This window comes from Grampus griseus (genome assembly GCF_964374135.1).
Source record: "Grampus griseus genome assembly, chromosome: 8".
NCBI lineage: Eukaryota > Metazoa > Chordata > Mammalia > Artiodactyla > Delphinidae > Grampus > Grampus griseus.
In genome coordinates this window covers 109,274,326-109,287,878 of record NC_139002.1, presented here as the reverse complement: position 1 = coordinate 109,287,878, position 13,553 = coordinate 109,274,326, and the positions used below count along the sequence as shown (strand labels likewise).

The 13,553-nt window shown below is 66.3% G+C and overlaps 1 protein-coding gene across 1 annotated transcript; it reads right to left on the bottom strand.

Moving 5' to 3' along the window:
* Nucleotides 1-2,973: 2,973 nt before the first annotated feature.
* CTSD (cathepsin D) lies at nt 2,974-13,246 on the bottom strand. Its single transcript, XM_082659882.1, has 9 exons — nt 13,089-13,246; nt 10,866-11,025; nt 8,626-8,749; nt 8,042-8,160; nt 6,413-6,639; nt 4,650-4,772; nt 4,134-4,278; nt 3,941-4,039; nt 2,974-3,861 (listed from the first exon to the last, which is right to left on the bottom strand). Exons 1-9 carry the CDS (start codon nt 13,157-13,159, stop codon nt 3,694-3,696), a joined length of 1,236 nt encoding a protein of 411 aa, XP_082516008.1. The 5' UTR covers nt 13,160-13,246; the 3' UTR covers nt 2,974-3,693.
* Nucleotides 13,247-13,553: the final 307 nt, after the last annotated feature.

Genomic DNA, 13,553 nt, shown 5'->3' with positions numbered 1-13,553 from the left:
GGCCGCCCTCACAGCCCTGTCCTTCCTGAGCCCACCCCCGTTGGAGTTCCTGCCCCCATATTTTCCCCAAATCGGACTCACGGGCGCCCAGCTCAGAGCCCCTGAGCTCCACGCTCGATAACGTGACTGCCCGCCAAAGGCCAGTCTTGAAGACTGTGACCCGTCACCTGTTGGAACCCTTTGCCCCTGGGACCAGGTGTCCCTCTCCAAGCCCCTGTGACACCGGTCTCCTTGGAGTCCAGGCCACTCACCTGCCCACGCCTCTCTGCAAGCCCGGCCCGTCTCACCCTGTGGATCTGTCCCCCAAGTCCCTCCCCCACCCCCGGCCTCAGCCTGCTAGCCCCCGTCTACCCCACCTTGCTTTCAGTATCTCTTTGACACTCGCCCCCAAGTGGCTTCCCCTTCCTGCAAGAGTCCCAAGGATACCCTCTGCGAAGTAGAAACCCCAGCCCCTGCTGCGCCCCGAGTCCCCACTCCACTGCGCAGTGGCCCTCTCTGAGTTGGGTCCTCTTCGCTCATCTGCCGGCCCCCATGGAGCCCAGAACCTCCAACCCCGCCACCCCTGAAGCTGCCCTTCTGTGTGGCAGCCTGTTCCCTCCCTCTCCTCCCTTGAACCCCTGTCCTCCCCCCAGGCTGTGCTCTGAGCCCTTCCTCCCGTGAAGCCCGGCTCTGCTCTGACCCTCTCAACCGGCCTCCCTTCCCTCCACGACCCTCTCTCCTCCCAGCCTGGGTCCTTCTCAGGGACCCCTTCTCCTCGGAGTGCTCGCCTGCCTGTGCCGGGCCCTCTCTGAACACTTCTCTCCCCAGTCTCTGTGCGCTCTGAGCCTGAGCCCTTCTCTGCACCCCGGTCCCTGGACACGTCCCACCCCCGCTCCAGGCCCCTCCCCTGCCCCGCCCCCACCCCCTGGCTGACCCTGGTACAGCCTCTTTCGGGGCTGGTCAGGAACCCCGCAGCGCAAGAGCTGGCTTTAAGGATGTGGATAAAACCGTCTTCAAGCAGGCGGTGTTCCCAAGCAAAGCCGGCCCCGCCCTGACCACACCCGCAGCGGGGCCCAGGCCCAGGGCCCACAGGTCTCTCAGGGCAGATGGGGACTGCGGGGAACCGGGGCTCAGTCTCCCTCATCCAAACCCCACTGCCCCTTTCCCAAGGGCCTGGCCTGCGGGCACCAGACCTCGGTCGGGCTGAGTCTGACCTAAGGGGCCCTCCCAGGCTTGTGAGTGGCCTGTGAACTAGGCCACCTGGTGTCCCCTGGGCCAGGCGCTGCCCAGGGCTGTACAGGCTGCTGTAAGCGGCCCACGGGCTGGTCTGCCCCCGCGTCCAGCTGGCCCTCAGGCAGCAGGAGAGGGCGCCTGGCCCACAGGAGCCTGCTGCAGGCCGCTGGGAAGGGGCCGGACTCAGGTGGGCTCCGGAGAGCTCAGCCCGAGGCTGGGTGTCCTCCAGGCGGGAAGCGCCCACCGGACGAGAGCCAGTGTTTGGAGCGTCCGAACGCCAGGCCCTGTGCTGGGGTCCTCATCGTGTCCATCAGGCCCAGCGCGAAGAGGTCCCTGTTGTCACCCTCCTTCCCTAGACAGAGACTCCAGGCTCAGGATCGGGTCACAGAAGCTGGGTCTGAGCCCAGAGTCAAACTGCAGGGTCCGGAGAATCCCGGCCGGCTGAATGGGTCCTCCGGGGGGCAGCGCAGGGCGGCTGCACTGGCCCGACTCTGGGCAGGACATAAACGCCCTGATGGTCTGGGCTAGGGGCTGGGGGCTCGGCCTGCACTAACCCACACAGTGTCCAGGGGTCTGGGGCGTCCCGCCACGCTCGTCCCCGTGTTCCAGAAGGGAGGACCCTCCAGCCGAGGGTCGCGGTGAGCAGGGCGGGTGGAGCAGGGGCCCGTGAGTCGGTGAGCCCCTGCTGGCCTCGGGTGGTGGGAGGCTGAGGGGGACAGAGTGGAGAGCAGGCCCGGGATGGTCAACGGGCAGGGGGTGAGGGGAGGGGTGCGTCCTCCCTGGCAGCCCTGTCCTACAGCCCTGCAGAGCTCTGCCAGCTCCCAGCTCGAGTTTCAGGTGCAGAGAACACCGGGCACGTGTTCACGACTCTCGTAATTCTGGAAGGCGCTTGCTAAGGGCTCAGCTCTGGGGTGCGGCCCCCGGGCCCCCTGGGGCCAGGTCAGTGACAGCCACAGCCCTGCTGGCTGAGAAGGCACCAGGATAGCGACAAATGTCACATCAGCCAGACCCCTACACCTGCAGGGGGTGGGTTCCAAGGAGTCGTCCAGAGTTACCCATTCCTGAAGAATCTGCCCACCACCAAGTGTTCACAAACTCCTATTCATCCCTCAAACCCCCCTGGCTGTGCAGCTGCTTCTGACCACTCCCGCCTACCCCCACCAAACAGGCCGGACCAGCCAGGAAGTCACTGTGGCCTGAGGGGATTCCGAACTTCAATCCCTGCAACCCCAGGACTCCAGGCTGGCCTGCTCCAGCATCGGCATGGCTCACACACAGATACGGCTTCCAGGGGCTGGTGAGGAGGCCCAGATGAGAGGTGGGCTGCCCAGGTGGCACCAGCCTCATCAGGCCTCTTTCCTAGGCCGGAATCATGTGTGCAGGGGGATCAGGGAACACTGCCGGGCCCCACTGCTGGTGGAACATTTTCCAAGGAAACATGGAGGACACTCACCTGGACCTGAAAACCATGCCTCCATGAAGGTACTCACATAAGAAGCCCTGTGCTGTGCCCTACCCTGCTGATCACTGCTCCAGGCCCCCATACGAGCCAGTCCCCCACCAGTGGCGTCTTGGCCACGAGGCTGGGCAGGAGGCGAAAGTCTTGGGGTCTGGGTCTGTGAGCCAGGCCCGGGGCAACCCCAGAGGTGCACCCCAGGGTAGCTGGGTCAGCCCTCCCTCTGAAGTGACAGCAGGGCATCTGCCACACCAGCTCCTTCCCCACCACCCTCCCCACCAAGCACAAAACACGCCGACACACAGTAAGAGGCCTAGACGGATTTTATTTTCATGCCAACTTTGCTCCCGGCAACTCAAGAAGGGGGCAGCCGCAGGGAAGGCCGGCACCAGCCCCCTCCCCTCCTACCCCATCCCCAGGCCAGAGAACACCCTCAATGTCCTCCACAACGGAGTCAAGCCCCAGGATGACCCCACTGAGGCCTCACAGGACTAGCTTTTGTCCCCTGCCACCCCTGCCAGCTCCTTCCAGCTCATCCTCAGGCCTCAGCTGGCCCCTTCCTTGCCGGGTCTAGGGCAGACGGGTGGGGGCCGCAGTGCAGGGCGCCGGGCCCCAGCTGCACGGAGGGGCGACTGAGAGTGCAGCCTGGCGCTGGGCGGTACCGGGTGGCCAGGCCCCCGAGGTGCAGGCTGGGGAGGGAACTACCCCGGGGCTGGGGGTCCTAGGATGCACAGCGCCCAGTGAGCTGGGTCTTCCAGGTTAGAGAACGGAGCCTGTGCACCACAGCCACCCACTGGCTCCGCCCCCCACCCGCCCCTCCAGCAGACAGACAGACAAGCAGGCAGCTTTTCCGAAACCAGGGAGGGGGAAACCACAGAAGGGAACCCGGGCAGCCTCCAGAGAGCTGTGCTGTGAGTGCGAGTGTGAGTGTGAGTGTGTGGCGGGGTGGGGTGGCCGGGAGGGCAGGGGTGAGGCCTTCTCCTCCTCGACCCTCCTCCGGACTCTGCCAGCGGGCGGGGAGCCAGCTATGGCCTGGCAGCCTCGGCCAGGCCCACCCGGTTCTGGTCGCGGTCGAACACGGCATAGTAGCGGCCGATGAACACGTCGCCCAGGATCCAGAGCGGCCCGCCGGGCGGGGGGATGTCCATGCCCATGAAGCCGCTTAGGCACATGGTCCTCCCAGCCTGCGACACCTGTGACGGCCAATGGAGGTCAGCACCCAGGCCGCGCCCTTGGGTGTGCTCCGCCCCACGCCCCCAGCCCCCAGCTCACCTTGAGCGTGTAGTCCTCTGGGGACAGCGTGTAGTCTTTAGCCCCCAGCTTCACGGTGACCTTGGGCAGGCTGGACACCTTCTCGCAGGGGATCATGTACTAAGGGGGGACGAGGAGACGCTGCATGTGCAGGGGGAGGGGCACGGCGGCCCGGGGTGCCCGTCCTCCCCACCCGGCCCCGCCGCCTGCTCACCTCGCCCTGGATCAGCGGCACGGCCCCGATGGCTTTCTGCAGCTCCCGCACCTCCTCCACGGGGCCCACGATGAGGGAGGTGCCCGTGTCCACGATGGCCTCACAGCCCCCCTTACACAAGGTCAGGCTGCTGCCCACGTCTACCCTGCAGCGAGGTGGTGTGAGTCCCCTCCCAGGGCCACCTGGAGACCCCGCCCCCACTGCAGGACTCAGCCCAAGCAGAGTTGGGTGGGAGGGGAGGGGAGGGGAGGCGGCTGGAGAAGCCAAGAGCAGGGTTAACAGTCCCCTAGGCAGCCTGTGGACGAGGGGACACTGGCTGGAGCCCGGGTACGAGAGCTCGGCTGGGCACCAGAAGGTGGCCAGAGCACCTAGGGCTGGCGAGACACAGGGTCCAGGCCCACCCTGCCCGGCCCCCCTCCACCGCAACAAGGCCCTGCTGAGTGCGAGGCCGGGGGCGGGGTCCCCACAAACCACGCCCCCTGGGGAGCCAAGGGAGGGGCCCGACCTAGTACTCACTGGTCCATGTGGACCTGCCAGTAGGCCATGCGTGTGACGTTGTGGTAGATCAGCGAGCCCTTGTAGTACTTGGGGTCGGTGCCGCCCAGCATCAGCTCACCCCCGGGCTGTGCATTTGGGTCCCTGGGGGGGAAGGAGGGAGGGAGTCTGCTGCCCTGCCCACCCCTGCACCAGGCGTCCAGCCCGAGGACTGGGTGGACAGGCACAGGCTGGGACCAGGTCAGAAATCAGGAATGGGAGGAGCGATCTCAGCAGGTGCCCCAGAGCAGGACTCTCCCTGGGCGGGCAGGGGTGGAAGTATCCAGAAGGGGGGAGGGGCTCTGATCCTACAACCAGTGTGGACCGCAGGCCAAGCCCCATCCTGAGCAGAAGAGATCCTGCTTGGGCCTCTGGGCTCCTGGTCTGCCAGCTGAGGACGGCCAGGGTCAGGCCAGCAGGCAGACGAGAACATGAATGCTAACAGCTCCAGGAGCAGGGACCTTACCTGCCTGGAAGAAAAACCAAGGGCTTCCAGTAGGTGCCGGCAACCCTGAGAGAAGCTGAGCCAGCTGTTCCTGCCCCAGGCCCTTTGCACCTGCTGCTCCCGAGGATGACCTCCATCCAGATCCTTCCATGACTCGCTCCCCCTTCAGATCTCAGCTTTTGACTCTCCCCACCTCTCATTTACGCTTATATTAATACTCTGAGCTCAGCACGTCTGCCCGGCTGTCCCCAGCACTCAGAAACGCCTTGCTGAGCTTGTCCTTCCGCCACCACTGTGGCCTCCACCTCTGTCACCTCCAAAACCCATTGTGTGGAAAGCAGATCTCACCTCCAGTGCCCCTCCGCACCCTCAGCCCTGCCCTTGCAAGCCTACTTCCTGCCTCAGCCCATCACCCGGGGAGTCATAGCGCTGGGCCACCCGTCCCCAGTCCCAGGCCTGGCCAATCTCCCGGGTCCACTGCACCTCGTCTGCCTCCCCTGGACCCAAGAACTCAGGGGGAACGGCCCTACTGTTCACCTGCACCCCAGCATCTAGCAGGTGGCCTGGCCCCAAGTAGCTGCTGAGTATTTGCCACTGACCTAGCAAAGGACAGAAGGCAGTTCCCACAGAGGCCAGGCCGAGGGCTCTGGGCTGCAATTCCGCCAGTAATGCCCGGGGTCAGACCCCGGGGGGGGCACGTAGGGCTCGGTGACCATGAGCAGAGCTCAGGGCAGCGGCCACCCGGCCCACGCCCTGCCGCAGCCTCACCCTCAGCACAGCTGCATCCCCCTCCCGTCTGGGCTCCCTCTCGAGGCCCGCAGCACTGTCGTCCTGGGAAGAGGCCGGGAACTAGAAGAGTGAGACCTCTCCCCAAGGACCCCCTCCCCAGCAGCACCCCCGGGGAGGCCTCCCACATAACATCGCCCCAAGCCCTCCCCGAGGCCACCCCCGCAGGAAAACCCTGGCCCTCTTGCCTCCAGAACTCCTGTCACAGATTGAGGCTCGTGGCCTGGTCCCCTGTGGGCCGAAAATGACCCGGGGGCTAAGACCACATCTGCCCATCACCAGGCCCGGGAATGGTGGGCAGACTGACGTGGGGGGGAACCCTGCCAAGACCCCGGCCCAGCTCTGGCTCTCCAAGATCCCAGACCCCGGTGAGACACAGCCTTCTGGAGGGGCTGCCTGTCCGTCTGTGAGAGGGCGCCAACCCATCCTGCAGTGGGAGGTCAGGAGCTGTGACCCAGCGCCTGGCCGGGGGCCACGGGAAGGGCCAGCATGACAGGGGCTCGCCCTAACCCACCTGTTCAGGTAGAAGGAGAAGATGTTCTTGTCCACCAGCTTCTGCTGCATCAGGTTGTCAAAGACAGGCACCACGCTGTTCACGGAGATGCGGGGGTAGGCCATGCCCAGGATGCCGTCAAACTTGGCTGCGATGAAGGTGATGCCCGGCTGCTTGGTGGCCTCCCCGAAGGTCTGCCTCTCCACCTTGATGCTGCCCAGGCTCGACAGCCCTGATTTGCAGGGCACCTGAGGGCCACGGCGGCGGGGAGGAGTCAGTGGGCCACGTGGCCCGCCAAGCCCAACGCTGGACCCTGGGCAGCCCATCACCTCCCGTCCCTGCGAGGGCAGCCACGGCTACAAAGCCCAGCTCAGTCGGTGCCTGTCACGTAGCACACAGGAGACTCAAGAAGGGCAGAGGACCCAGAAAAAAGGGCTGGCAACCCCGGCCGGACACAGGTGGGGACAACAGGGGTGCGGGGCCCACACCCTGCCAGGAATATTTCAAGGATAGATGCAAATGGAGGGAGGAGGGAGAGTGGGGTTGTGAGCTCAGGCTTTCCCACCCACAGCTCTCCCTTCTGGACTGTTCCTGCCCTTGGGGAACCCATGACCCGACCCAGGACTCAAGGCCACACAGCCCCCCCGCCCCCCCCGCCCCCCCCCTCCCGCCACCAGGAGCTGCAGATAAAGACAGCACAGGATGTGGGAAGAAATGGCTGTTTGGGGCTGAACCTAGGAGGGGAACGTGCTGGGTGACATCCCATCTCAGGCCCAGAGAGAACGTGGCGGAGCGGCCCCTGCAGATAAACCTGGGCAGGCAGATAAGGAGGGGGAGGGGTGGCCCACAGGGAACCACAGTGCCCCTGCCCCTCCCCCCACGCCTCTGCCATTCCCCCATCCAAGTACTGCAGTACGCGGCCTTCCCGGGGCTGGGGGCTGCGAGGGGACCATCTTCTGCTTTGCTCCTCTTCCTCTACAAGTCCCAACCCGGGCCCCTCCTGCGGCCTGGCCCCAGCAGCTCCACCCCAGAGCTCGTGAGAGGCGCAGGGGCACGGGCAGAGCCCACAAGGGCCCCTCAGCCCTCCCCGGGGCAGGTGGGCACATCCTGCAGGCGCCCCCTGCCCCCCAGCCACCCCGGCTGCTGCCCACTCCCGCCCAGCATCCTCTGCAGGTGCCCCTCTGCCAGCAGCTCCAGCTGCAGGAACCCCGGCCATGCCTGACCCCATCACCCAACGGCATCTCAAAGCCAACACGTCAGCACGGGACCCCATCTTCCCACTGGCTCTTCCACCCGGCTCTGTGGCCAGGGGCCTCACCACTAACCACCCACGGGGGTCCTGGTCCCAGAGCCCTGCCCGGCACTCTTACACCTGTGCCTCAATGGCTCTCTGCCCACTTCCCCTTCCGATCTCCCAGCTGTCGTCCACCCCGTCCCTGTCCCCGTCCCACTACCACTTCCTCGCCACCAAGCACACTGAGCTCCCCACCTCTGGGTCTTTGCTCAAGCTGAACCCCCAGGCCCCTCGCTCAGCTGACCACTGCTCGCCTCCCGAACTAAAGAGCCCCTCTGGGGAGCTGGCACAGACCCCTGCCCTGGGGTTCAGAGGGCAAACCCCCTCCATGGGGAGTGGCCCAGAGACGGACTCACCGACACGGTGTCCTGGCTCAGGTACCCGGACAGGCTGCCTGAGCCGTAGTGGATGTCGAAGGATGTGCCGTTCTTCACGTACGTGCTGGACTTGCCACTGTTGTACTTGTGGTGGGTCCCTGCACCGGCCGGGAGCCCGTCAGGCTGCCCGCCGGGCCACGACCAGACCCGCTGGGCACCCCCGCCGCCTGCTGCAGCCCGTCCACCAACCACCCTCCCAACTCGCTCCATCCTTGGCTCCCACGGTCCCAGCCCAGATGCGAGCAAGGGTGGAGACCCCAGGGAGGGAAGCCTGTCTGGTGTGGCCGAGAGGTGGGAGCTGCAAGCTGCCCACAAGGTGCCAGGACAGGGCCACCAGAGGTCTGTGCCTGCCCACCGTTACGCCCCAGGACTGGAGGAGGTGGGCTGAGGCTGGACAGCTGAGCCCTAGCGCCCGCGGGGAAAGCGCATGCGGGAGAGGGATGGAGGGCTGCATGCCCCTCCCCAGGGCCGCTACCCTCCTGCGTCCATGGCAGGCAGGGGCTGGGCCCGGCCCTCGGTCTCCCTCTGGCCACCAGGGAGAGGCGTGGGACAGGCTGACTTACAGCAGGCGATGTCCAGCAGTTTGCAGTGGATAGACGGGACCCACAGATTGGAAGAGCCGGTGTCGAAGACCACCGTGAAGCACTGCGGGGGCGTCCCGATGCCGATCTCCCCATAGTACTGGGCCTGGGTGGGAGGTAGGGTCTGTCAGGGCTAGGGCAAGGGGCACCCTCACCTCCCCACGGGGCCCAGAGAAGGCCCGGGCCAGGGGAGGGCCCCAGGGTCAGATCTGCTGCCTCGGCTGCCCACCCCCACCTGCCCCTCCCGAGCCCTCGGTCCTGGTACCCATGGGCACTTCGGGTTCCAGGGCCCCTGGGGACCACCCCGCCCCTGCCTGCATGTGAGCTGGGGGACGACCACCCCATGTGAAAGCCCCAAAGCCAGCAGTGGAGTCAGTGTCGCGAGAGGGTTGAAACGCCTGCCTGAAGATCCTCTGTGATTCACGGGTCCAGGGCCCCAGGAGGGAAGACCTCCTCCCAGCGTGGGGGTCAAGTCAGGGCCTGACTCTGGGGCCTCAGGTTCCACGGGGCCAAGCCTGGAGGGCCCCCAGGCAGAGGGATCTAGGTGGCCGAGGGCGCAGGCTGAATCCCTCACTGCCAGCCATGCTGCCTTCACTGCTCTGGGCCTCAGCGTTCCCACCTGCACACAGGGCAGCAGAGGCTGCCCCGGGGGAGGCCCAGGTGCTGACCAAGGGCTCAGGTGAGCATGAAGGGGGCACGTGGCCCTTGGAGCCTCCCAGGGAAACCCCGTCTTTGGCCCTCTCGCAGGTCAGAGGACGTGGGCGTTTTTGTCTGGAGTCATCTGGGCCTTGCCTCCCCGGCACTCCCTTCCCCAGGGAGGAGGGAGGCTGGGCCACCAGTTGCTGCAGGATTCTGGCTCCAACCCCTCCAGTCACCTCTTGCCGGCCACTTCGGCAGCCGCTGACTCATGACCCGACAGAAGTGGCCAGACTTGGGGGAGGGGGGGGACGGGGGTCAGAGAATGACTCAGCAAATCTCCGTCGTGTGTGTGTGTGTGTGTGTGTGTGTGTGTGTGTGTGTGTGTGTGAGAATATGAGTGTGTGTATGTGTGTATGTGTATGCATGTGTGCGCGTGTGTATATGTGCATGTGTATGTGAATGTATGCGTATATGTGTGTATGTATGCGTGTGTGCGTGTCTGTATGTGTGTGCACGCGTGTATGTATGTGTGTGAATGTGAGTATGTGTGTGTGCATGTGCGCGTGCATGCGCGCTGGGGGGACAGGAACCAGGAACTGGTCCGTCAGGCCCCAGGCAGACAGCCCCTCTGACCAGCCTGATCACATGCCTGTGAGGCCACAGCTTCCTGGCACGGCTGGGGCTCCAACCAGGCAGGACAGAGGGCAAGGCCACCCGTCCCAACCCTAAGTGGACCAGAGGATGGATGGCAGCAAGGAGCTGGCTCCCCAAGACCCCGGGGGCGGGGGGTGCAAAGAGGATGTCACCTGGGCAGCCCCAGAGGTACCAGGCTGGGGCCCAGGACCTGGCCCCAGCTTGCTGTTTGGCTTCCAGAATGTTCCACGTCTGAGCCTGTTTCCCCCTCAACGGGCAGTGGGCATAAGGGCTGGCCGCTGACCGAAGAGGAAGGTAGGGCCCAGGGACTGGGCCACAGGTTGCCCCAGGCCTTCCAGCAGAATGGGCAAGAGCACAGAAGCTCCAGGGCAGTCAGTGCCGCCTGGGCACACAGGCGATCCAAGCTCAGGGACCCCCAGGCCCCCACCCACAGACTCTCAGGCAGGCCTGGGCCCGATCCTGGGCTCCTCCGTGCCGTGCCCAGCGCCCTCATCCGTAGGGGCTGACACAGCTCCCCCCAGGCTGACCGCCAGGATGAAGACGCCGGCCCAGCTCTGAGCTGACGGGGGCGGTACGTGGGGGAGACGCCAGGGAGGTGCCAGGGCCGCGCAAGTCAACCCTCTCAGCCCCCCGGGACGAGGACCAGGGCGGGCAGGGGAGCTGGGGAGGATGCGGGAGGTCAGAGCCCTCAGTCTGGAGGGGGTTGCGGGCAACGGCCATGGCGAAGGGCATGGCTCAGAAGCCCCTCCCCCATACCATGCAGCTGAAGCCCCCAAAACCACTGGGGCTGAGAACACGAGTATTTCACCCAAATCCGCGCTGGCTCACAGAACTTGTCTTAAGAGCCAGCCCCTGTCTACCACTGTGTCCGTAGTCAACCCGCTCCCCCAGCCCCTGGCCGCACCCCCCCCGCCCCCACCAAAACTCACATCCATGTAGTTCTTGAGAATCTCAGGAATGGGCCCCTGGGTCACAGTGGGCACCCCCTGGGAGTATTTTGAAATGGGGCCCTTGGCGATCAGGTCTTCCATGGGGCCCCCCATTTCCGACATGGTCCGGCGGATGGATGTGAACTTGTGCAGTGGAATCCTGTCAAGACAGGGGTCCGGGCTCGTCAGGGCTGGCTGGGTGCCACCCCACCTGGAGGCTCCCACACCCACATCCAAGCTGGAGGCCCAACCGCCCCCCCAGACACCTGCACCCCACTGTCCCTACTCTGGGCCCGTTCTGGTCTCTTCTGACCAGTGCGGGCTATGAGGGTGTCGGTGGTCACCTGTCACGTCTGCCCAAAGCCCTCCGTGGAGTTCCATTTGCCTGGCCCTCTGGCCAAACCCGCCACTCTCCACGCAGACCCCACGTTGAGATGGTCCCAGTTTACCCATCTGAGTTATGGGGTGGCCACCTCCTGCCTGTCAGATGGGACTTCCAGGTCACCCCCTCCGAGAAGCCCTCCTTGCCCACCCCCCAGTCCCCCTCACATGACCCCGTTTCCTTGCAGTCCTCACCCCAGGCCACACTGAGCCCAGCGGCTCTCTCCCCACACAGGCCGAAGAGGGGCAAGGTTGGCGCCTGGACCCTGGAGGCGGGGGCTTCCAGGCCTGCCTTCCTCCACGCAAGCCCCAGTGCCCCGCCTGGAGCACCCTTCCCAGCACACACGCCAGCCTGGGTGGCCCACCCAGCAGGAGGGAGCACAGTGAGGGGCCCTTCTCCATCCCCAGCTCCCCAGGGGTCTGAACCCACCCCAGGAGGTGGGAGAGGACAGCCACCAGACCAAACAGAGCTACTGGATGAAATGTCTTCCCAGCTCTGGGGACCTTCGAGTTCAAGGTCACAGCTGGCTCTTCCTCGCAGGCCAAGGGCGTGCTCCAGGAAGACGGGCCTTTCACCTCTTGCCTAAGACCGGAGAGGCTGGAAAAGCCTGAGGTTCTTGCCTGGGGGGAGGGAGGGACACGCCCTCCAGCAACTAAGGAAACAGGTGCCTGCGGTCCCATAGGATTGCGAGATGTGAAGGGCTGGGGTTCAGCTGCCCCAAGAGGCCCCAGGCTTCCTTCCCCACTGCCGTCCACCCCCAGGGTAGGGCCTGGGGCTGAGGCCAGAGCAGGCTCAAGCCTGCAGGAGCTCCGCCACAACTGCTCCAGCTGGGACTACTCGCCCCCAGGCCACAGCGCACACAGGCGCCCACACAAGCCAGCCCTTCGGCAAGGCTCGGTCTGCTCTGGCCCCAGCCAGCTCCTGCAGCCCTGAGACCTCACCCACCTGCCCACAGGCAAAGGCCCACAACAGAGGTGGAAGCATGCCTGCCCCAGCCGAGCACAAAGGCCCCGCGGGGGGTGGGGGGGGCAAGGGTGGGGGCAGGAAGGGGTGGGCGCACCGCACCCCTCCCCTGCTGGGCGAGCAGGCTGCCTTGCGAGGCCGGGAGGGTGGGGGACCCTCCGCCTAGCTGACACAGCACGGCACAGCCTGGCCCAGGCCTGATAGTCCGTGGAGTCACTGGGCCCAGTGGAGCCCCCCAGGCCTGAGGAGGGCATGGTCCTCACTGGGGGCGGCTGGTGTTGCTGCGACAAAGCCCCAGCCCCAGGGTGGGGGGAGCCGCCCACAGCCTGGTGCCGGCTGGGCCGTTCTCCCAGACCCACTCCTTAGGCCGACTCCCTCTGGACTCCGGGACGTGTGGGTCTTCTGGTGTCCAGAGGGTCTCCCAGCCGGCCCAGGACCTATGGTAAGATCTCATGGGACACACCAGGTGGGACCACAACCAGTTCACATCTAGTAAAGGGGACCCCAGGCAGGAAAATGACTTGCCCAGGCTCAGCGGGCTCCTGGGCCTACCCCTCGGTTTCCCGACTTCCACCCGAGAGCGGGCCCTGAGTACAGGCTCCCACCCTACCTGTCCTGGGGACGCTGGGTCGGCTCCCAGTCACAGCCGCCCTCCCTCCTGCTTCCTCCGGTCCCCCCAAGGCCGACCCCATGGTGGTAGAGAGGAAGGGTCGCGGGGCTGACGGGGGCTCTGGGCGAGCCCCGCACCTGCAGAGGTCCCCCCGCCCCGACCGAGGGTGGACCCTGCAGTAGTCCGCGGGGGCGGCAGAGCCGCATGCCGCGCGGGGCGCTCAGGCGGTGCCCGGGAGTCACCGGGGCGCGCGAGCTGCGGGGCTCACCTGACGAGCGCGGCGGCGGGCGCGGCCAGCAGGCCGAGGGCGAGCAGCAGCAGCAGGCAGGGGGTCTGCATGGCGGCGGCGACCCGGTCGGAGCGGACAGTCCGAGAGGTCGCGCGCTTATAGCCAGGATGACGGCGCAAGTCGGGACGGGTCAGCTGACCGGCTTGTTTGCACCCCGGCTGATCACGTGGGCCGCCGGCGGCGGCGCGGGGGCGGGGCCGGGGCGGGGCCGGGGCGGGGCGACCCCGGGCCCGGAACAGACTCTCCGGCTCGGGCCCGCGCACGGCGGGCGGGGTGCGCTCGCCGCCCGTCCCAGTCGGGCCCTGCCCTGACCCCCCGAGAATTACCGAGACCCGGCCGGGGCAGAAGGGGACGGGGCCTGGGACCACCCCCTGGACACCTTAGCCGGGCGACGTCCCCGGAGCCGCGGCTCCTTCCCCGCCCCAGGCGCGCGGTTGTGCAGGG